The sequence below is a fragment of the Aquarana catesbeiana genome, linkage group LG09 (genome assembly GCF_042186555.1).
Source record: "Aquarana catesbeiana isolate 2022-GZ linkage group LG09, ASM4218655v1, whole genome shotgun sequence".
Taxonomy (NCBI): Eukaryota; Metazoa; Chordata; class Amphibia; order Anura; family Ranidae; genus Aquarana; species Aquarana catesbeiana.
Genome location: NC_133332.1, coordinates 48,848,717 through 48,874,088, shown reverse-complemented (window position 1 = coordinate 48,874,088; position 25,372 = coordinate 48,848,717). Strand labels below are relative to the sequence as shown.

The window sequence follows — 25,372 nt, the reverse complement described above, 5'->3', positions numbered from 1 at the left end:
TCACCCCCCCCCCACACAACGGTGTCCTCTGTCCCTCTTCACATCACCCCCCCCCCCCCACACACAACGGTGTCCTCTGTCCCTCTTCACATCACCCCCACACACACACACACACACACACACAAAATGGTGTCCTCTGCCCCCCTCCACACACACTGGTGTCCTCTGTCCCCCTCCACATCACTCCCCCCCCCCCCCCCCACACACACACACACACACACACACACACACACACACACACACACAGTGTCCTCTGCCCCCCTTCACATTACCCCCCTACGCACACAACGGTGTCCTCTGCCCCCTTCACATCACCCCCCCCCACACACACACACAATGGTGTCCTCTGCCCCCCTTCACATCACCCCCCCCCCCTCACACACACAGACAAAACGGTGTCCCCTGCCCCCCTTCACATCACCCCACACACACAGCGGTGTCCTCTGCCCCCTTCACATCACCCCCCCTCACACACACAACGATGTCCTCTGTCCCTCTTCACATCACACACACACACACACACACACACACACACACACACAAAATGGTGTCCTCTGCCCCCCTCCACACACACTGGTGTCCTCTGTCCCCCTCCACATCACCCCCCCCCCACACACACACAATGGTGTCCACTGCCCCCCTTCACACACACACACACAAACGGTGTCCTCTGCCCCCCTTCACATCACCCCCCCACACAAAGATGTCCTCTTTGCTTGCTTGGTGTCCTCTGCCCCCTCTTCACAGCACCCCCCAGAGTATCCTCTGCCCGCTCTTCACATCACCCCCCCAGCGTGTCCTCTGCCCCCTCTTCACATCACCCCCCCCCCCCCACAGACACACACAGGGGTGTCCTCTGCTCCCTTTCACATCACCCCCCACCAAACAAACACAGTCCTGTCCTCTGCCCCCTCTTCACATCACCCCCCCATGGTGTCCTCTGCCCCCTTTTACATCACAGCCCCCACATCAGTGTCCTCTGCCCCCATTACATCACCACCAGGGTGTCCTCTGCCCCCTCTTCACATCACCCCCCCCCCCACACACACACACACACAGGGGTGTCCTCTGCTCCCTTTCACATCACCCCCCACCAAACAAACACAGTCCTGTCCTCTGCCCCCTCTTCACATCACCCCCCCCCCCCACACACACACAGGGGGGGCCTCTGCTCCCTTTCACATCACCCCCCACCAAACAAACACAGTCCTGTCCTCTGCCCCCTCTTCACATCACCCCCCCATGGTGTCCTCTCCCCCCTTTTACATCACAGCCCCCACATCAGTGTCCTCTGCCCCCATTACATCACCACCAGGGTGTCCTCTGCCCCCTCTTCACATCAACCCCCAGGGTATCCTCTGCCCACTCTTCACATCACCCCCCCCCAGCGTGTCCTCTGCCCCCTTCACATCACCCCCCCCCACACACACACACACACACACACACACACACACGTGTCCTCTGCCCCCCTCCACACACACACACAATGGTGTCCTCTGCCCCCCTTCACATCACCACCCCCCCCCCACACACACACACACCACACACCACACACACACACACACACAACGGTGTCCTCTGCGCCCCTTCACATTACCTACCCCCCCCCACGCACACAACGGTGTCCTCTGCCCCCTTCACATCACTCCCAGGGTGTCCTCTGCCCGCTCTTCACATCACCCCCCCCAGCGTGTCCTCTGCCCCCTTCACATCACCCCCCCCACACACACACACACACACACACACACACAGGTGTCCTCTGCCCCCTTCACATCACCCCACACACACACACAACGGTGTCCTCTGCCCCCTTCACATCACCCCCCCCCCACACACACACACACACACACACACACACAGTGTCCTCCCCCCCCCCCCCCCCCCTTTACATCACCACCAGGGTGTCCTCTACCCCCTTTTCACATCACCCCCAGGGTATCCTCTGCCCGCTCTTCACATCACCCCCCCCAGCGTGTCCTCTGCCCCCTTCACATCACCCCCCCCCCCCCCCCACACACACACACACACACACACACACAACGGTGTCCTCTGCCCCCTTCACATCACCCCCCCCCCCACACACACACACACACACAATGGTGTCCTCTGCCCCCCTCCACACACAACGGTGTCCTCTGTCCCCCTTCACATCACCCCCCCCCCCCTTTACACACAACGGTGTCCTCTGCCCCCTTCACATCACCCACCCCCCCCGCACACACACACACACACACACACACACGTGTCCTCTGCCCCCCTCCACACACACACACACAATGGTGTCCTCTGCCCCCCTTCACATCACCCCCCCACACACACACACACACACACACACACAACGGTGTCCTCTGCCCCCTTCACATCACTCCCAGGGTGTCCCCTGCCCCCTCTTCACATCCCCCCCCCCAGCGTGTCCTCTGCCCCCCTTCACATCAACCCACACACACACACACACACACACACACACACACACACACGTGTCCTCTAACTCAGTCCACCATTTAGTGATTCCTGCTTTAGAGCAATCAGAGGAAAGTCCCTTCACTGAGAACTAGGTAGACTGAGCTCTTCAGGACACCACCCGATGTCCCATTTAGCAAACACAGAGCTGACTCTCTAGCACAGTAGTGCTGGCAGCAGCCCAAAAGTCTCTAAGATCTCACAGCCGTCTGTACTCACAGAATGTTCAGAGACAGTTGGTTGCCTTCCAACTTCCAAACGACACCTTTCTCTAATGGTACCAGACTAGATCTTCAGCAGACAGCCCCCCAGTCAGCTCTCTGTAGCTTCGACATCCAAGCCCTCATGTTGCCCACCTGAGGCCTCACGAACAGCAAGCACAAGGTAGCCCTGCCCTGGGGGGCAGCAAGCCCTCCAGGCTGGACTGATCCTCTCCAGGAAAAGTCCCACAGCATATATACAGAGTCTGCTCCTTGACCAGCACTGTATACATTTTCATACTGCCATCTGCATAACTTCACACCTATGTTCCTGAGAATTCTCACAGCTCTCTGGAAAGTAGAGAACAAAAAAAAAAAAAAAAAAAAAAACTGGCAGCAGCTGAGAACATTGAACTGACCTAATTAACCAGTTAAAGACCGCCCACCGCATATATACTGTAGCAGGGCAGCTCTATTGCGCAAAACAACGTACCTGTACGTTGTTTCATGCAGTAGTTTGGGCGCACGCGGCGTGAGAGGGAACACGCGCGCGGGTCCCGCGGACTCGATGTTTGCCAGCCATCCGCAATCGCTTCACAGAGAGGCAGAATGGGAATCTGCCTATGTAAACAAGTCAGATCCCCGTTCTGACAGGTGACAAACACTGAAATCGTCTGTTCCTAGTAATCAGGAACAGTGAGCTCTGTGTTGTCCCAGTGAGCCCATCCCCCACACAGTTAGAACACACCCTGAGGGAACACAGTTAACCCTTTGATCGCCCCTAGTGTTAACCCCTTCCCTGCCAGTGTCATTTATACAGTGATCAGTGCATTTATTTAGCACTGACCACTGTATTGGGGTCACTGGTCCCCAAAAAGTGTCACTTAGGGTCAGATTTGTCCGCCGCAATGTCACAGTCCCGCTAAAAATCACAGATCGTCGCCATTACTGGTAAAAAACACACAAAAAAAATTCAAACGTCCATAAAGCGATCACCTATTTTGTAGACGCTAAAACTTTTGCGCAAACCAATCAATATACACTTATTGCAATTTTTTTACCAAAAATATGTAGTAGAATACATATTGGCCAAAACTGATGAATACATTTGTTTTCCTTACCTGAATCCGATCATTCCAGCGACGGGAACAAGCCCAGCAGCTCCAGACGCTGTCTCTGGTCCTCATTGGATAGATTGATAGCAGCGGGAGCCATTGGCCGAGTCCTGCTGTCTGTGTCAATGGACGCAGCAGCAGGACTCGTAAGCAAGCCCGCATGGGTGCCTCCATGGAATGCAGCTCTCCGTGGGGGCACTCGATGAAAAGGAGGAGCCAGAAGCGCCTCTGGTGGACCCCAAAAAAGGATGATCAGGGCTGCTCTGTGCAAAACCCTTGTACAAAACAGGTAAGTATAACTTGTATTTAAAAAAAAAAAAAAAAAAAAAAAGGAACCTTTACAATCACTTTAAACATAATAGCAGATTTAAATACACTAACAACGTGAATTCACACTCCAGCTAATAGCTTATAAGCAGTTACAGCAAACATTTATTTTTCTTTTGGGATAAAGGTTTTATATAAATAAATAAAAGCCGATCATTGCAAACACCCCTGCCAGTATTAAATGGTTTGCCTCATCCCTGTAACTACTACATCTGGAAGACAGCTTGTTCTTTTGAAAAAAAGTCACTGGCAGGAGTGTTTGCAATCATCAGCTTTAATTAATCTGAGCTTTTATTCATTTATTAAACTGGAGTCACTGGCAGGAGCACGAGATAAAAATAGAAGAAAGAAAGCATAAAGAAGAAAACTAAAGCAGCCATCACATCTAAGGATTAGTAAGCTGCAATATAATAAATGTTTACTTTTGGGTTTATTACTGTTTTAACTTATTATTATTATTATCTTACAGAGGAGGAAGCTAAAGAACTGAAATGATTTAACCCTTTTTCCTTTTTTTACCATCTCTTTTTTTGAACATTATCTTTCTTTTAATATCTACTACAACATCTAAATCAAAATGAATGAATATCTAAGAAGAAAAACAATATGACAAAGCATAATATTCTCAGCCATCCATTTTATTAAACCGGTGATGAATTCTTAAGCCTTCTACACACGATCGGATGGTTTGTCAACAAAATTGTGGACTTTTGTCCGAAGGGCGTTGGCCCAAACTTGTCTTGCATACACATGGCCACATAATTGTTGGCCAACAAACACGAACGTAGTGACGTACTATGTGGTTTTTCAGCCCTTTAGCGCCACATTTGGGCTCCTTCTGTTAATTTCGTGTTAGTAGAAGTTTGGTGAGTGTTGATTCGCGCTTTTCATTTTGTGCTTTTCAGTTCGTTTCTGAACGGCCGTTCGTCAACCAGACATGTTGCAGAATTGGAGGAGATAACGTGTTATTTATTATTGGCCTTGGGGTTATTCCTTTGACATTATTTTTTTGGTTGAATAATGATTTGATTTGTTATATTTTCTATATTTTTTGATGCATAGAATGCACTTTTTGGTTAAGTTCTATTGGCAGATAGCATGTCTAATTTTATTTGTTTTCCTTTTTTAATGCTCAATAAAACAATTGTGGAGAATAATACTTGGCTATGTGTTTTACTTCAAATGACAGTTTGGTAGTAGGCAGTTACATTTACAAATACAATGTAAAATTGACAAAGGATACCAACATAGTTGTATCCTTGATCTTAAAAACTACGGGATAATTGTGTTGTATTAACTTGCCCAAATAAAAAAAAAAAAAAAAATAAAGCATAATATTATTCTTGATATCACTAGAAAAAAAGCCTTTGAAAATGTGTTTGCATAAAACTCCATCAGTATCACCAGAAAAGCAGCTTAATTATTATCCCATTAACCACTTCCATACCGGGCATTTTCACCCCCCTCCCTGCCCAAGCCAATTTTCAGTTTTCAGCGCTGTCGCACTTTGAATGACAATTGCGCGGTCATGCTACACTGTACCCAAATGAAATTTTTATCATTTTTTCCCCACAAATAGAGCTTTCTTTAGGTGGTATTTGATCACCTCTGCGGTTTTTATTTTTTGCGCTATAAACAAAAGAAGAAGAGCGACAAGTTTGAAAAAAAAAAAAAAAAAAAAAAAAAAAAAAAAAAAACACAACATTTTTTACTTTTTGCTATAATAAATATCCCAATTTAAAAAAAAAAAAAAAATCCTCAGTTTAGGTCGACATTCTTCTACATATTTTTGGTAAAAAAAAAATAAAAAAAAAAAAAATTGCATTAAGCGTATATTTACTGGTTTGCGCAAAAATGATAGCGTCTACAAAACAGGGGATAGTTTTATGCGCATTTTTATTTATTTTTTTATCGTGATTGTGACATTGCGACGGACAGATCGGACACTTTTGACACCATTTTGGGACCATTGGTATTCATACAGCGATCAGTGCTATACAAATGCATTGATTACTGTATAAATGTCACTGGCAATGAAGGGGTTAACACTAGGGGGGCCATCAAAGGGTTAACTGTGTGTCCTAGGGAGTGATTCTAACTGTAGGGGGAGGGGACTCACAAGGGTAGGAGACCAATCAGTGTTCCTCTGTACTGGGAACACTTGATCCGTCTCCTCTCACCTGGCAGGACGTGGATCTGTGTGTTTACACCAGTGTTTCTCAACTCCAGTCCTCAAGGCGCCCCAACAGGTCATGTTTTCAGGTTTTCCATTATTTTGCACAGGTGATTTGATCAGTTTCACTGCCTTAGGCTCCATTCACACTAGCGCGTTTTTTGATGCATTTTGCATTTTGCAGAAATGCACGGGAATTTTTTAACATTGGTTCCTATGGAACATGTTCACATCAATGCCTTTTTGTTTCTCTGCATTTTTGGAAAGGGTCAGGGACTTTTTTTCATGCAAAATGCAGCGTTTTGCATGTAATAGAATTCAATGGACAAGCATCAAAAACGCAAGTGCACCGTTTTTGCAGTTTTTTTTTTTTTTTTTTTGTTTTAATTTTTTTTTAATTTTTTTTTTAGACTGTAAAAAAAAACAAAAAAAAAAAAAAAAAAAAAAAAAAAACCACACACAACAAAAAAAAAAAACGCAAAACGCAAATCGCGGCAAAATTGCACCAAAAACGCTGCTCAAAAACGTGGCAAGCATGAAAAAAAAAACCTCCAAAAACGCCCAAAAGCAACATGCATAGGTGTGACTCCAGCCTTAGGCCCCATTCACACTAGCGCGTTTTTTGATGCATTTTGCAGAAATGCACGGGAATTTTTTAACATGGGTTCCTATGGAACATGTTCACATCAATGCTTTTTTGTATCTCTGCGTTTTTGGAAAGGGTCGGGGACTTTTTTGCATGCAAAAAGCAGCGTTTTGCATGTAATGGTTTTCAATGGACAAGCATCAAAAACGCAAGTGCTGCGTTTTTGATGCTTTTTTTTTTTTTTTTTTTTTTTTTAAGACTGTAAAAAAAAATGAAAAAAAAAAAAAAAAAACCGCAAAACGCAAATCGCGGCAAAAACGCCGCTAAAACGCGGCAAAAACGCGGCTCAAAAACGCGGCAAGCATGAAAAAAAAAACCTCCAAAAACGCTCAAAAGCAACATGCATAGGTGTGAATCGAGCCTTAGGCTGGCCATACACTATACAATTTTCTGATTCAATTTCCTTTAGATTTACCTTCAACTATGTAGTGCAAGGGCCTGTCTGATTGCATACAAATTGAAAGGGTTTAGGTTTGACCTCATATTATATGGTTTTGGTAAATCTAAAGGAAAGTTGAACAGGAAAATTGTATAGTGTATGGCCAGCTTTAGGCTGGAGTCACACCTATGCATTTTTAGTGCATTTTGCAGATTTGCACTACAGCCCATTTAACATGGTTTCCTATGGAACACGTTCTGTAGAACAAATCTGAAAAATGCAAAAAGCACTAAAAATGCATAGGTGTGAATCCAGCCTTAGTAATTACCACAGCCGTTTCATCTGAACATGACTTGTTGGGGCGCCTTGAGGACTGGAGTTGAGAAACACTGGTTTACACACACAGATCCACAGTCCTGCTCAGTTAACGGGCAATCGCGGCCGCTGGGCACGCGCATCGGGTGCCAAGTGACGCGGCGGGGGCCCAGGACGCATGACGCCCGCCTAGGATGGGAGATCCCATATGACTATATGCGGGATGTGAAGTGGTTAAAGAAGAAGAGAATTGTGCGCTGCATTTCGAGATTTCATAATTTGCCACGTCACGTACGTTAATTCTCCATTACGAACGCTAGTGAGCATGCGTGAACGCCGACCGCTTCTGAGCATGCGTGTTTGCACTTTGGACTTTTGTACTCACGCTCGGAAAATCCGACAACAGACATTTGTCTGCGGAAAATTTGAAAACCTGCCCTCCAACATTTGTTGGCAGAAAGTCCGACAACAATTGTCCGATGGAGCGTACACACGGTAGGATTTTCCACCAACAGCCTGTCATCACTCATTTCACGTAGGAAAGTCCGATCGTGCGTACGAGGCTTTACAGTCTGCTGTGTCACCTCCTGTCTGCCTCTGAAAAACACATCTGTTGCTTTCCTTCTGAATTACCATTTCTAAGGATCCTAAAAAAAAAAAAAAATAAAAAAATAAATAAAATCGTAACCCACCTCCCCTTTCACAAACAGGCCCGTGAGATCCCCCCCTCCCCGGCCAGAGAATCTGGAAAACACTAAAACGCTCCAAGCACAGTCCATCAAATGAAAGTACGCCCTTGCAAATAATACGACTTGTCCTTCAGACTTGTTCCAGGGATCTCTCTGATCCTTTCCACCCACATACAAAAAATGTTAACAATGACTTTCTCTTTTTTTTCTTTTTTTTCCCACTTTTCTAAATAATTTCCTCTGCTAACAAGAAATAGTATCTGTAGAGGAATCTACGGGAAAACAACAAGCAAACAGTTAACTTTTAGCATACTGTAAGGGAAGAAGTATGACTGCTACTCACCGTCACCATGCTTTTCTTACGAGCAACTGACTTCATCCACAAGGCATCTGCATGATCTAAAAACTGCTTGAAGCTCTGGGAGGGGTGTGGTGTTTTATATTGTAGATGTTCACGCACATAAATGGTGTGTTTAAGGGATCCTGTTAGGGACAATATATAAGAGCTGCCATTACGGACTTGTTTTTTAACCACTTAAGGACCGAGCCTTTTTTTGAGATTTGTTGTTTAAAAACATTTTTTTTTGCTAGAAAATTACTTAGAACCCCCAAACATTATACATATTTGTTTCTAACACCCTAGAGCATAAAATGGCGGTCGTTGCAATACTTTCTGTAACACCGTATTTGCGCAGTTGTCTTGCAAGCACACTTTTTTTGGAAAAATACACATTTTGAATTAAAAAATAAGACAACAGTAAAGTTAGCCCAATTTTTTTTTTTTTTCATATTGTGAAAGATAATGTTACACAGAGTAAATTAATACCCAATATGTCACGCTTCAAAATTGTGGAATGGCGACTAACTTTTACTCTCCATAGGCGACGTTTAAAAAAATTCTACAGGTTGCATGTTTTGAGTTACAGAGGAGATCTAGTGCTAGAATTATTGCTCTCGCTCTACCGATCGCAGCGATACCTCACATGTGTGGTTTGAATACCGTTTTTATATGCGAGCGCTACTCACGCAGGCGTTCGTTTCTGCACGCCAGCTCGGCGGGACGGGGCGCATTTAAAACATTTTTTTTTCTCGTTTATTTTACCTTTTGTGTTTTATTTTTATACTGTTCTTTTAAAAAAATTAAATAAAATTGTGGCACTTTTATTCCTATTACAAGGAATGTAAACATCCCTTGTAATAGAAAAAAAGCATGACAGGACCTCTTTAATGTGAGGTATGGGGTCAAAAAGACCTCAGATCTCATATTTACACTAAAATGCAATAAAAATGAAAAAAAAATTGTCATTTAAAAAAAAAAAAAAAAATGTCCCTTTAAGAGCTATGGGCAGAAGTGATGTTTTGACTTCGCTTCCGCCCTGTAAAGTTATGGAGACGGATGGGGGCCATCTTCCCCTCACTCATCTCCATACCCAGCATGGGGAAACATCCGCTGCCGAAGGATCCAGTAAGCGGCGGAGGGTGACGGAGCGCAGCAGGCCGATAAAAGTGATCTCGCAGCGAATCCGACCACTCTTATTGGAAAGCAGACCGCCGGCTGAAGAAGAGGATACCGGGGTTATGGCTGCTAGCTGCTGCCATAACAACGATATTCCTCTTCAAAGTTAGGACGCACATCGGCGTGCGGCGGTCCGGAAGTGGTTAAAAGTTCCCTCATCCTGTTTCCATCTTTACTACCTAAAAAGTCACGGACTTGGAACAAAGCATGTTTAGACTTTAACTCACAACTTTGGAGAGATATCTTTCAGCACAAAGCTTTTAAGCAAAGGATGCACCCCTCCTATCCACCTCGTTAAGTTGATTGTGAAGAATTAATATGCAGAAGATGATTGCATAAATCCACAAGCGCCTTCCTTTTTTTTTTATTTTTTTTTTACCACTGCTATAAAAAAGGTCAATAAATTTTATAATTCGGAGATGGAAAAAAAGTTTAATGTTGTGTGACGCTTTTAGTAGTTAAAGGTGAAAAGTCCAAATCCTCCCTTTGCTCTCACACTGCAACTGTTAAATGCGTCTTTAGTTGACTAGAAAAGTAATTTCACTTCCCAGATCCTCCATTCCTGCACGTTCCTTTTTTGCTGCTAGATCCATTCCCGCAGCCTCTTCTCCCCAATGCTCTGGTGGTCACATGCCCTCTGATGTCATCATCACTGATACAGAGCCCATGGACACCAAGGAGAAGTTCAGCACCGGAGAATAGGGGAGAGCCGTCTGCTTTGATTGTCTGCTTGGATCGGGCAATTAAAACTGCTTTTCCTGACCCCTAAACATGTACCTACCCTGTTTCCCCGAAAATAAGACCTAGCGTGATTGTCGCTGATGGCTGCAATATAAGCCCTACCCCCAAATAAGCCCTACCCTGTTTCCCCGAAAATAAGCCCTACCCTGAAAATAAGACCTACAAGGACTTTAACTAGGGCTTATTTGGCGGGTAGGGTTTTTATCGCAGCCATCACCGACAATCACGCTAGGTCTTATTTTAGGGGAAACAGGGTAGGTGCAATTAACCTTTGCAGTACGGGGATAGCCCCACCGCGAGGGGAGGATTTTTACTTTTACCGGATTTGGGCCCCTTCGCTGCCGGAGCCGTTTTTTTGCACACGCTAATTTTAGGGAACACACACACAACAAATTACCCAATTTTGTTAAATATAAAAAGATGAGGTTGCACCGAGTAAATAGATACCCAACATGTCAAACCTTAAATTTGTGTGCACCCCCTAAATGGCAACAAACTTCAGTACCCTTTATTTTCTATAGGTGATGCTTTAACCACTTAAAGCATTTCTTACTGACAGGGTAAGGGCATTTTATTTATCAAACATTTTTTTCTGATTAAGCAGATATATTGTATGCAAGTGCTGTTAGAAGTCATATTGTGGAACAGCTGTTGTGTTCAAATGCCATTTAAAGTGGTTGTAAAACCTAAAAAAAGAAAAAAAACCCTGCAAGACAAAGGCATAATGAGCTAGTATGCATAGCATACTAGCTCATTATGTATTACTTACCATAGATCGAAGCCCCCGCAGCGGTCCTCGTTCACGGCCATAATTCTTTTGTTTACGCGGCGCCTGCTTCACCATTTCCTATGCTTGTCTATATCTACTTGATTGTGAGTACATTACCTACTTTTATTCAATAAACAAACAGTTTTAAAGAATATCACACTATGGGACCCCTCTCTCTTCTATATGACAGATAAACATCCTGGTGGGATGCCGGTATAATACACGGGTCACCCAGCTGACCCGAGAGAGCTACACAGTGGCTTGTACTGTGATCGCGCTATACCCCTGGGGGGGTAGGGGCATCTGGTGAGTGTAAATCTATTACCACCACGGATAATATCACCGGCACCACAGTCACTGAAAAAAGATATCAGAAATTGTTGGATCAAACACTGGACACTGTTTGAAGCACTAATCACTTTATGCTAATTTTCTTAATTAATGGACTAATCTATTGTTAATAATTGTTTTTTTAATTTCATTTATTATATTACCTAGCACGACACCCTCTGTTGAAGTCAGGATATGACGAAACGCGTCAGAACGTGACCTACACAACGCCGGAAGTGACGCGTGCGCTCCAGCGCTGTTGGATCCGGAACAAGGAAGTGATTGTCATCGCTCCTTGGGTATACAGACGGAACCATCGGATGGCTTTATGGTGAAGTGCACAGCGTTTACACTTTCAATGCTCTATTGACTGCTGTGTTTTTGTACGTATATATGGATGGGGGATTTGTGATGTGATGGGTTTTTATTAATAAACGAGATTACGCTATGTGCGCTTTCTTCTGTTTATGATTCTTCTTGGAGCCCTTATCATCTGGTAATCTCCTGGAACAGTGTTGATTGCAGTTATAGCTCAGAGGCTTTCTTCCCTTGGAGGCTTGTTTACCTTTTAGCTCTGGTGAGTTTAAACCCCTGAGGGGAGTGTGTTCTCACATGGTGGAAATGGATTGACCGGTGGAAGGTGCACACTGTGACATTCTTTAGGATCACCTATGAACACTCTCTGAACCACTGTATTATTCTTCACTGCTCCTAAGGACTTTTTTTGTGACGTTGGCCACATATTTATTTATATTTTGCTTAACATTAGCGCTGTTTGTAGTATATGACTGTCACAGTTTACTATTTGACTGTTTATACGTTTTTTATACTATTTTTATATTACCTAGCATGCTATACTTTTATCTAATTTTGTTTTTTTGTTTGCATCAGGGCTTTTTTTCTCGGAGAACAGGTGCAGCAACTCCCTCGTCTGAGTCACCCCACACAACAATAGACTCCCCCAGCAACAATGGACTCCACCCCAACAACAACAGATTCCCTGCAGCAACAGTGAACCACCCACAACAAAATATCACGCCCAGGAACAAAATATCCACCCAAGCAAAATTAGACCCCCCCCAGCAGCAACAACAGATCTCCCAGCAGCCAGCATCAATAGACCCTCCAGCACACCCCACACCCCATGCTATTACATACATTCAGTGCTGGAGGTGCCGGAACTGCGTTCCCCCGCGTTCCCGCTGAAAAAAAGTCTTTATCACAGAGGGTTAAACACATTTTTTGTTTGGAATATAGTTTATTTTTAGGATCACTAAGGCACCACATTTCCATAACTTTTTGATCACTCAATTTTACATTTATCACCACCACTTTATTTTTCATTGTTCACACACTCTCAGTAATTATCATACTTCCAGAGGGTGTAACACATTCCATCACAGTATCAGAGTGGAGTGTGCATTTTTTCCAAGGGATGCCATTATTTAATTTATTTAGTTTCTAGTGTTTTTTACACCTGTTTTTGTAAGCCCCCCCCCACAGACCTTTGGTTGAAGTACAGGACCCAAAGTTTTTATGGTTCTTTTATGGTTTTTAGCTAGAGGAATAGTGCCATATCTACACCATTGTTTACTCATATCATGCTCCACCTAGGTGGTAGTATTATGTAGAGGCTGCCATTCCCTTTCTTTTTCCTTTTCTCTCATTTATAGAGCATCAGATTCTTTTCTAATTTATAGAGCATCAGACATTTTCCCTTCTTTTAACCGGTTCCCGACTGGCGCACGCCGATGTACGTCGGCAGAATGGCACGGCTGAGCAAATGGGCATACCCGTACGTCCCTTTGAATTTGCCGCCGTGCCATTGCGTGCACGCCGGCCGGGAGCTCCGGAAGTCGGGTCGCGGGTCCCGCGGACTCGATCGCCGCAGAGATACCCGCGATCGCCTCACGGAGAGGAGGAAGGGGGAGATGCTAAAGTAAACAAGCATCTCCCCGTTCTGCCTAGTGACAAGTGTCACTGATCTCTGCTCCCTGTGATTGGGAGCAGAGATCAGTGACGTGTCACATGTAGCCACACCCCCCCCCATAGTTAGTAACACATTCCTAGGACATACTTAACCCCTCTCTAGCCCCCTAGTGGTTAACCCCTTCACTGGCAGTGTCATTTACACAGGAATCAATGCATTTGTATAGCACTGATTGCTGTATAAATGATAATGGTCCCAAAAATGTGTCAAAAATGTCTGATGTGTTCGCCATAATGTCGCAGTCACGATAAAAATCGCTGATCACCGCCATTACTAGTAAAAAAAAATTAATAATAAAAATGCCATAAAACTATCCCCTATTTTGTAAACGCTTATTGCGATTTTTTTTTTTTACCAAAAATATGTAGAAGAATACATATCGGCCTAAACTGAGGAAAAAACTGTTTTTTTAAATATTTTTGGGGGATATTTATTATAGCAAAAAGTAAAAAAAAATGTGTTTCTTTTCAAAATTGACGCTATTTTTTTGTTTATAGCGCAAAAAATAAAAACCGCAGAGGTGATCAAATACCACCAAAAGAAAGCTCTATTTGTGGGGAAAAAAGGACGTCAATTTTGTTTGGGAGCCACGTCGCACAACCGACGCAGTGCCAAATCGCAAAAAACGCACTGGTCAGGAAGGGGGTAAATTCTTCCGGGGCTGAAGTGGTTAATATAGTCTCCTGTATCATAAACATACCATAGCGCAGTGTCACACACATTTTTTCTTTGTATCTCGGCCTTTTCCCACAGAGCCACAGGAATTGACAAGTCTATGTGAACCAAGTATTCCGCATTTCAATCAAGATTTAAATTCAAAGAAACTTTAGATAGATAAGGTCCCACCCTTCGTAAAAAATATAAATTGAATTAGCTGCACTAGCCAGTTAGAGCAATATTGAACCCATCACCATTTTGTGTCACTCTCTTTGCCTGTAGGTAACTACATGCTTGTATAAATAAATACATCAATTTTTCAATCTGGCTTCAGCAGTCAAAATTTTACTGAAACCCAAGAGTTTGAGGGGTTCCCCTACATTACCCCTAAACTTCATATTCCTGATATGTGGCTGCTGTACCATGTACTTGTATGAGGAAGTATCCAGCTCTCTTTGTATTGCTTCCTTTGTGTGAAATCTCTGGTGTTCCTGCCAGTCCACCTGCTTTCCTATTAAAAACTGACCACACTAAGCAGGAGAACACAGCGTGGTCAGTTCTCTAGCTGTTTTGGGAACTCAGCTTGCTCTCCTCCAATGATCAGACTTGTCTTGACACGCCCCTGCTGCACAGCCAATCACTGGGAAGTTCAGTGTGCTGCTTCTCCTCCTCCCACCAGCTGTTATGTAGCTGAGAACAGAGGGAATGTGATCACTAGACATGTGCGGTTCAGTCCATTCCAAATTAATATTTGGACCAATTTTTCGTTATTCGGAGATAAGGATATATCTGAATCCCTGAATTACAATGTAAACAAATTTTACCGAATGCTCCGAATAACGTAAAGAAATTGGTCCGAATTTCGGAAATTCAGACTGAAATTCGAATCGAATTTTAGATTGAACTCAAATTCTCACTACACATATTGCTGAAATCAAAGACTGTGTGTGTTATTAGAGTGCCATTTCGAAATAATGGTGTTTTTCTTAAGCCAAAGGCGATTTAAAGAGTCATTGTAATCATTTGATGAAGATTTTTCTTTTGTTTGTTCACTTTGCTGCATTCGAATCGAAAACAATATAACATTTTCGTTTCGACCGATTCAAAATTTATTGATTTGATCGTTTCGAATTGAGAAAAATAGGTATATTCGATGAAAATTCGAACATTCGGAATACTAATTCCGAAAACGAATTGAACGGATCAATCAAATTTAACTAAACGAAATAACTAGATTAACGGAAAAAAATGTTTGTCATGCACATGTCTAGTGATCACTTATAAAAAAGGGAAAAAAAATAAATGAATATTATATTTTTATATCTTTACAACAATATTTTGCCTTTTATTTCTATTTTAAATTGAATGGGTTGTTTTACAAGGTAGTCCTTTACAATCACTTTAAGGGCTTCTCTATAGCAGTTTTACCGCATCACATATATATATTGTGGCAGTGGGACCCCGTGCTACCTGGAAGATTGCTGGTTTACACCAGATTTTGGAGAGACAGGCACGCTGATTGCACAGCTGTGTGCTGGGCTACAGTATTTAGTTGCGACCTGACTATGGCTGGCCATACATTATGCAATTTTCTTGTTCAATTTTATTTTACATTTACCAAAACCATATAATATGAAGTCAAACCTAAACACTTTCAATGTGTATGCAGTCAGGCAGGCCCTTGTACTAAATACCCTGTTTCCCCTAAAATAAGACCTAGCGTGATTGTCGGTGATGGCTGAAATATAAGCCCTATCCTCCAAATAAGCCCTTCCCTGTTTCCTCGAAAATAAGCCCTACCCTGAAAATAAGACCTACAAGGACTTTAACTAGGGCTTATTTGGGGGGTAGGGCTTATATTGAAGCCATCACCGACAATCACGCTAGGTCTTATTTTAGGGGAAACAGGGTTGTTGAAGGTAAATCTAAAGAAAACTGAACAAGAAAATTGTATAGTGTATGGCCAGCCTATGGCTCAGGGCCCCACCCAACAGACAGGAAGTCTGTGCATGTGAGTCAGGTGGACTCCCATTCCTCTGCAGGAGTCAGAGGCTGCATGGGGCAGTAAGAGCATGTATGTCTGCAGGAGGCAGATGTAGTCTGTGACAGAGCAGCAAGGAGCTGATCAGGAGTAAGCTAAGAGAGAGCTTGACTCTAAAGCCCCATACACACCATCAGATTTTCTGCTGATTTTTTCCTTCAGATTTACCAAAGCCATATAATATGAGGTCAAACCTTAGGAGTTTCATTTTGTAGGCAATCAGGCAGGCCCTTGCACTACATGGTTTTGGTAAATCTGAAGACAAAAATCAGCAGAAAACCTGATAGTGTGTATGGGGCTTTAGGAACTCTTTTGGTCTGAGGAGCAGTCCTAAGGCCTAAGCTGGAGGCCTGAAGCAGCCGTGTGGCAAGAAAGTAAGCCAGGAGAGCCAGGAGGCTGAAAAATTCTGATTGTGCAGGATACAGTAATGGTGGAACCCCCTGCCTGGGCTACTGATGTCTTGTGTGCACTTTTCTCATCTTTTAAATAAAAGGCTACCATGCCCTTAAAAATACAGTTTTGGACGGGCGCACTCATTGAAAACGCGCCTACCGCTTGAGTCTGATCACCCCAATCTTACATATGGTGGATTCAGTGCCGGACAAGGTCATTTGGTGCCCAGGGCGAAGATGGCAAACTGAGCCCCCCCCTCCGGTGTAAAGAAAGAGTCAGTGGGAATCAACTATGTTTCCTGTGGAAAAGTGATCATTCCCTCTGTGAAGAGCCCTGTACTGTACTTGTCACCAGCACCTGCTGCCACTGTCACCTGCTGCCAGACGCCACATGCCACTTGCCCTGTCACCTCCTGCCAAATGCCACATGTCACTTGCCACCATCACTGCCATATGCCACATGTCACTTGCCACCGTCACCACCTGCCAGATGCCACATGTCACTTGCCACCGTCACCACCTGCCAGATGCCACGTGTCACTTGCCACTGTCACTTCCTGCCAGATGCAACGTGTCACCTGCCACGTCACCTCCTGTCAGATGCCACGAGTCGCTTGCCACTGTCACCTGCTGCCAGATCCCACATGTCACTTGCCCCGTCACCTCCTGCCAGATGCCATGTGTCACTTGCCACCATCTCTGCCAGATGCCACATGTCACTTGCCACCGTCACCTCCTGCCAGGTGCCACGAGTCACTTGCCACTGTCACCTGCTGCCAGATGCCACGTGTCACTTACCACTGTCACCTGCTGCCAGATCCCACATGTCACTTGCCCCGTCACCTCCTGCCAGATGCCATGTGTCACTTGCCACCATCACTGCCAGATGCCACATGTCACTTGCCACCGTCACAACCTGCCAGATGCCACATGTCACTTGCCGCCGTCACCACCTGCCAGATGCCACATGTCACTTGCCACCGTCACCACCTGCCAGATGTCACGTGTCACTTGCCATTGTCACCTGCTGCCACATGTCACTTGCCCCATCACCTGCTGCCAGATGCCACGTGTCACTTACCACCGTCACCTGCTGCCAGATGCCACATGTCACTTGCCCCGTCACCTCCTGCCAGATGCCACATGTCACTTGCCACCATCACTGCCAGATGCCACATGTCACTTGCCACCGTCACCACCTGCCAGATGCCACATGTCACTTGCCACTGTCACCACCTGCCAGATGCCACATGTCACTTGCCACCGTCACCACCTGCCAGATGCCACGTGTCACTTGCCATTGTCACCTCCTGCCAGATGCCACGTGTTACCTGCCACGTCACCTCCTGCCAGATGCATTTGTCACTTGCCACCGTCACCTCCTGCCAGGTGCCACGTGTCGCTTGCCACCGTCACCTGCTGCCAGATGCCACGTGTCAATTGCCACCGTCACCTGCTGCCAGATGCAATATGTCACTTGCCACCATCACCTGCTGCCAGATACCATGGGTCACTTGCCACCATCACCTGCTGCCAGATGCCACTTGCCACTATCACCTCCTGCCAGATGCCACATGTAACTTGCCACCGTCACCTGCTGCCAGATGCCACATGTCACTTACCACCATCACCTCCTGCCAGATGCCACATGTCATTTGCCATCCATAGCTTGCCTCTCTCCCTCCCCTTCAGTTGGGCATGCTGGGGACCGCAGTTTCCCTCTTAGGATTGCAATGGGCCAGTCCTCGGGACTACCTGTCCCATGACCCTCCTTTGTGATTCTTTTTTTCTTCTTCTGCCCAATAGGAAGGAAAGGGCGCCGCTTCCCGCATCCTGCTCCCCAGTACAGCAGCATGAGAAGGGGGGAAAGACGATCCCGCAGCTGCTCTCCCCGCTGTTGACTGAAGGAGGGAAGGGGAATGGGCAGGAAACAGCGAGCCCTCTCCTGTATAGCAGCGGTCGAGGGGGGGAGGGGAGCAGCACAGTTTCTCCTTCTCGCACCCGCTCGCCACTCCAATCATTTGTCGGCGAGGAGAGCATGCGGGAGTGGGTCCGCAGCAATTGGGCTTCGGCGCCCATCCCCCACTGCCTTTGCTCGTGGCACCCTCCTAGGGTGATTTTTCGTCCCTGATTAGCGGCGTTAGCGGCTATTGTATACAGTCACACACACAGTTGTGAAGAACACTGCTGCACTTCACCTGCGACCCCCCCCCCAGAAAATTGTACCTCCCAGGGCATCCGCCCCTTCCGCCCCTGCCTTGTACCAGCCCTGGGTTAAGGTTGCCACCTGTTTGGGATTCACTCGGACAGTACTGGTCTTGAATCATGTGCCCAGGTTTTGTACTGCCTGTAACACGAACACATGATTCAGGCCAGAACAGGGACAGACCATTCAGGGGGAGGGGACCATCAGCACACCTGTCACTGTGAGACAACTGCAGCGGCATTGCTTGTAAATAAGTACACTCTGCCTGCGGTATATGCTGCAATCCAAAGCTCCTTTCTCTCTCCCCCCCCGCTTCCAATCACCAGTGAGAATCTGGAGGTGGAGCTCACTGTAGCTCCTGTCAGGCGGGCTGCTGCTCACACTACATGCAAGGAGGAGGTGAGCTGAGTTTTCTCTTTTTTTCTTAGAAAAGTCTCCTAGGAAGGAAAGCTGCAAAGTTTAGGAGTATTTGTTTTGCAGATGATGCAGTGAAGGGTTAAGGTGACAGGAGAATCAGAGGAGATATGGGGGGGGGGTGCAGACAGATCACCCCTGACAGATACCTCCTAAGCAACACACATGTCTCTCTATACAGACATCCCCCTATCACTCAGACCAGATAATGTGAAAGTAATGTATGACCATTGCTGTAACACTGTGTATATGTGATGAGTCTACACTTCTGATTGTACAGACTCAGAGCCTGGAAAACACGGGGTGACATGAATGGTCAAAATGACCTTCACATCATCTGTGTGTAGCGGGCACCTACTTTAAGGTAGGTGACCTTTCTAAGTAGTCTCTATGTCAGGCAAATTTAAACAGGATTGTGCTATTTCCCTTTGTGGGTTAGTCTCGGCCAATCATTAATTTGCTTGGTAAGGCCCGGGATTCTCATATAAAAGCCCGGTCACATGGTTAGCTTGAGTTCTTTCCTGTTGGAGCTTGGAGAAGCCAGCCTGGTTCCCGGAGGGGAGAGGTTTCCCCCTCCGGGGGACCAACGGACCCCCCCCCTTGCGAGAAGGGTGGGGAACCGGTCTCCATGGAGGAAGAGATGACACCTTACAGCATGTAGTCGCTGGTGTCGCTGGCCGGGGAAGGGAGCGTGCCATAAAGGAGGAAAGGAAACTAAGAATCATTGCGGAAGAAGTAGCAACATAGCGGAAGGAAACTGGGCAATCGATCGTTAATGAGTGGCACATGGACTATTGATCACGTGAGTGAAAGCCCAAGGGAAGGGTACTACCAGAGGCTGAGGGTTGTTGGTACGCAAGTCAGTGAGATGGACAGTGATGGTCTATGACTTTGGGTTCAGCAATGCCCCGGGATTCCAATCAGTCAAGCAGGAGGAGTTAATCAGAGTGACTTTTCTTTAGCTCAACTTGGAAGTACCATGAGATGGGAAGTAGTGGTAACAAGGTAGCGGTGAAGCTGCAAGCACACATATAGAGATACGGACTGTTCTTTAAAAGTCATGCAGATGAAGAAGTTATTCAGAGTGACTCTTTATCGATTATTCTCTATCAAATCTACTTCCATCTTCCCTGATTGAAGAAATCACACAAAGTGATTTCCTAACTATCCGCAAATGATTCTAGTTTTCCCGTAAAGAGACAGATGATAACATAATCAAAGAGCATTTTAAAAGAAGGCCTTCTCCCATCCCAGTTCATGTTAATATATAAAGCAAGTGAAAAAGCATTAAGGGCTGTGAGTTTTAAATCTATGGGCTGCGAGGGTTGAGTGGAAACGTGAATTACGGATATAAATTTTAATTAGCAGCTCCTTCGGGGGTAAGCGCTTCATGTACATACAGAGTGCTAGGAGCTGGCTTATATACAGTGGGGACAGAAAGTATTCAGACCCCCTTAAATGTTTCACTCTTTGTTATATTGCAGCCATTTGCTAAAATAATTTAAGTTCATTTGTTGACATTTTTTGCAGATTTATTAAAAAAGAAAAACTGAAATATCACATGGTCCTAAGTATTCAGACCCTTTGCTCAGTATTTAGTAGAAGCACCCTTTTGATCTAATACAGCCATGAGTCTTTTTGGGAAAGAAGCAACAAGTTTTTCACACCTGGATTTGGGGATCCTCTGCCATTCCTCCTTGTACATCCTCTCCAGTTCTGTCAGGTTGGATGGTAAACGTTGGTGGACAGACATTTTTAGGTCTCTCTAGAGATGTTCAATTGGGTTTAAGTCAGGGCTCTGGCTGGGCCATTCAAGAACAGTCACAGAGTTGTTGTGAAGCCACTCCTTCATTATTTTAGCTGTGTGCTTAGGGTTATTGTCTTGTTGGAAGGTAAACCTTCGGCCCAGTATGAGGTCCTGAGCACTCTGGAGAAGGTTTTCGTCCAGGATATCCCTGTACTTGGCCGCATTCATCTTTCCCTCAATTGCAACCAGTCGTCCTGTCCCTGCAGCTGAAAAACACCCACACAGCATGATGCTGCCACCACCATGCTTCACTGTTGGGACTGTATTGGACAGGTGATGAGCAGTGCCTGGTTTTCTCCACACATACCGCTTAGAATTAAGGCCAAAAAGTTCTATCTTGGTCTCATCAGACCAAAGAATCTTATTTCTCACCATCTTGGAGTCCTTCAGGTGTTTTTTTAGCAAACTCCATGTGGGCTTTCATGTGACTTGCCCCGACTGGTAGAGGGCTGCAGTGATGGTTGACTTTCTACAACTTTCTCCCATCTCCCGACTGCATCTCTGGAGCTCAGCCACAGTGATCTTCGGGTTCTTCTTTACCTCTCTCACCAAGGCTCTATCCCCCCGATAGCTCAGTTTGGCCGGACGGCCAGCTCTAGGAAGGGTTCTGGTCGTCTCAAACGTCTTCCATTTAAGGATTATGGAGGCCACTGTGCTCTTAGGAACCTTAAGTGTAGCAGAATTTTTTTTGTAACCTTGGCCAGATCTGTGCCTTGCCACAATTCTGTCTCTGAGCTCTTCAGGCAGTTCCTTTGACCTCATGATTCTCATTTGCTCTGATATGCACTGTGAGCTGTAAGGTCTTATATAGACAGGTGTGTGGCTTTCCTAATCAACTCCAATCAGTATAATCAAACACAGCTGGACTCAAATGAAGGTGTAGAACCATCTCAAGGATGATCAGAAGAAATAGACAGTACCTGAGCTAAATATATGAGTGTCACAGCAAAGGGTCTGAATACTTAGGACCATGTGATATTTCAGTTTTTCTTTTTTAATAAATCTGCAAAAATGTCAACAATTCTGTGTTTTTCTGTCAATATGGGGTGCTGTGTGTACATTAATGAGGAAAATTATGAACTTAAATGATTTTAGCAAATGGCTGCAATATAACAAAGAGTGAAAAAATGTAAGGGGGTCTGAATACTTTCCGTCCCCACTGTAAATATGTACTTACAGCTTATAACAGATTGTTTTCATTGAATAGTACTGCTGTATGATTTATTGCTGTATATATTAATAGATGAGCACAAGAGTTTTTTTGATTATAGACGTCACATCATCATCTGACCACTTCTCAACTTCTCCTGTACATACTGCCCCCATCATACCCTCCACACTCCTCTCCCGTACATACTGCCCCCATCATGACACTTCTGCTCTTGCACTTCAGCGATTTGCACAAAGCTAAGCATAGCAGATTGCAGGTGATCTCATTTTCATATTATCTCACCTTCTCTGAAACATGCTCTCTTTACCTCTCCTCCTCTTCACAATCGCAGTCTCTCTCCTCAAGCTCTCTTTTCTACATCCCTCTGCTCCACCACACAATCTGTATATATCACCCTCACTTCTCCCCTCCCCCTACTACTGCACTCATCACCTCTTTCTAACTCTAAGCCCACTTGCTAACATACCCCCCAGGATACTAAAGCATGTCCCCTCATACAAATCATATTCTCATATTACCTCCCTCACTCTTCTGCTTCTCCTAATCGCTGGAGACATTTCCCCAAACCCTGGGCCTCCCTTATTTAACTGTGCCCAACACAACCATCACCATCACCCTACACCCTCTGGCAGTAGTCGCAATCTACACAATTTAGTCTCCATTCCTCTTCTTCCCAACACCAGCCTCCCTCTCTCCTGCGCCCTCTGGAACGCCCGCTCTGTCTGCAACAAACTCACTGCTGTTCATGACCTCTTTGTCACTAATTCCTTTAATCTACTTGCTCTCACCGAAACCTGGCTCCACAAATATGACACCCCTTCTCCTGCTTCCCTCTCCCAGGGCGGCCTTCACTGGACTCACTCCCCTAGGCCTAATGGACGCAAGGGAGGTGGAGTGGGATTCCTCCTATCACCCCAGAGCACCTTCCAGGTTATTCACCCTCCTCCCTCTTTTTCCCTCTCATCATTCGAAGCCCACTGTATACGTCTATTCTCTCCTACTTCCCTAAGAATTGCTGTGATCTACCGGCCCCCTGGACCATTATCGACTTTCCTTGATGAGTTTTCTGCCTGGCTACCCTACTTTCTCTCTTCGGATATTCCCACAATCCTTCTCGGTGATTTCAACATCCCTGCTAATACAAACACTCCTGCTACTTCTAAACTTCTTAGTCTAACCTCTTCATTTGACCTGAAGCAATGGGTACAGGCTTCTACTCACTCTGATGGCAACACCCTTGACCTAGTATTCTCCTACCTGTGCACTCCGTGCAACTTCTCAAACAATCCTTTTCCTCTCTCCGACTACCACCTTATTAGTTTCTCTCTCCCCCTGTCTTCCACCACCTTTCCCTCCAATCGCCTAACCATCACCCGTAGAAGCTTTCGCAACTTCAACTCCTGTCTCCTCTATTCTGCTACTGACCACCTCTATGACAAAATCTCTCCCCTGTCCTGCCCCAACCAAGCCACTTCCATCTACAATAAATCTCTGTCCTCCACCCTGGACAAGCTCGCTCCTCTCACTACACGCAGAATCAGGCCTCGACCCCTACAACCCTGGCAAACAGATGACACTAAAATTCTCAAAAAACGTAGTCGCGCTCTTGAGCGTCTGTGGCACAAGACTAAGTCTCTCGACTTCAACCAATACAAATCTGCCCTCCAAATATACTATTCTTTCCTCCACACTGCCAAGCAAACCTATTTTACAACTCTTATTAACACTTTCTCATCCAATCCCCGTAAACTCTTCTCTACCTTCAACTCTCTACTTTGTCCTCCACCGCCTCCACCCACTGACTTACTCACTGCCCAGGAAATCGCTAATCACTTCAAAAACAAGATTGATACAATCCGTGATGAAATCTCCATTCTACAGGTATCTCCCCCAGCTAAGACCCCATGTCAACAGGTACAACTGACACTCCCCCTATTCAAATCTACTACTACAGATGAAGTTGCTAAACTCCTTTCTATCGCCCACCTAACCACCTGTCCCCTGGACCCTATTCCCTCTCAAATGCTACGGTCACCCTCTGACCCCATCCTACACTCTCTAACCCACATCTTCAATCTCTCCCTCACCTCTGGCATCTTCCCCGATGCTCTAAAACATGCACTGGTCACCCCCATACTCAAAAAGCCGTCCATGGACCCCACCAATCTTAACAACCTACGCCCAATCTCCTTGCTCCCCTTTTCCTCTAAACTCCTTGAACGCCTGGTTTACAACCAACTGAGTGACCACCTCATTAAAAACAACCTTCTTGATCCCCTTCAATCTGGATTTCGCCCTCAACACTCCACAGAAACTGCTCTTTTAAAACTTACAAATGACCTACTAACTGCAAAAACCAACGGACACTATTCTGTACTCCTACTTCTGGATCTTTCAGCTGCCTTTGACACGGTTGACCACCCCCTCCTCCTCAAAAAACTTTACTCCCTCGGTCTCCGTGACTGTGCTCCTCAGTGGCTCTCATCCTACCTTTCCCAACGCACCTTCAGTGTCACTTACAATTCTACTTCCTCCACTCCTCTTCCCTTCTCTGTTGGGGTCCCCCAAGGTTCTGTTCTTGGATCTCTTTTATTTTCAATCTACACCTCTTCCCTGGGTCAGCTGATAGCCTCTCACGGCTTTCAATATCATTTCTATGCTGATGACACACAAATCTATCTCTCCACCCCTCAACTCACTCCATCAGTCTCCTCACGCATCACTAACTTACTAACCGACATATCTGTATGGATGTCACACCACTTCCTCAAACTCAACTTGTCCAAAACCGAGCTTACAATATTTCCTCCCCCACGTTCCTCTTCCCCCGACTTCTCTGTCAAGAGCAATGGCAAAACCATCCACCCGTCCCCACATGTCAGGGTGGTAGGTGTTATCCTGGATTCTGAACTCTCCTTTCAGCCCCACATCCAATCACTTTCCAAAGCTTGCCGCCTCAACCTCCACAACATCTCTAAACTACATCCCTTCCTAACCAATGAAACCACAAAGCTCCTGATTCACTCCCTGGTTA

General features: G+C 45.5%; 1 protein-coding gene across 1 annotated transcript in view; it reads right to left on the bottom strand.

The window, feature by feature from the left end:
• Positions 1 to 25,372, bottom strand: part of LOC141107599 (N-acetyllactosaminide alpha-1,3-galactosyltransferase-like) — a 261,572-nt gene that overhangs the window by 134,472 nt on the left and 101,728 nt on the right. The window contains exon 2 of the mRNA XM_073598450.1: positions 8,648 to 8,787. Within this exon, the coding sequence (XP_073454551.1) occupies positions 8,648 to 8,683 (36 nt within the window). The 5' untranslated portion in view covers positions 8,684 to 8,787. The remainder of the gene's footprint in view (positions 1 to 8,647; positions 8,788 to 25,372) is intronic.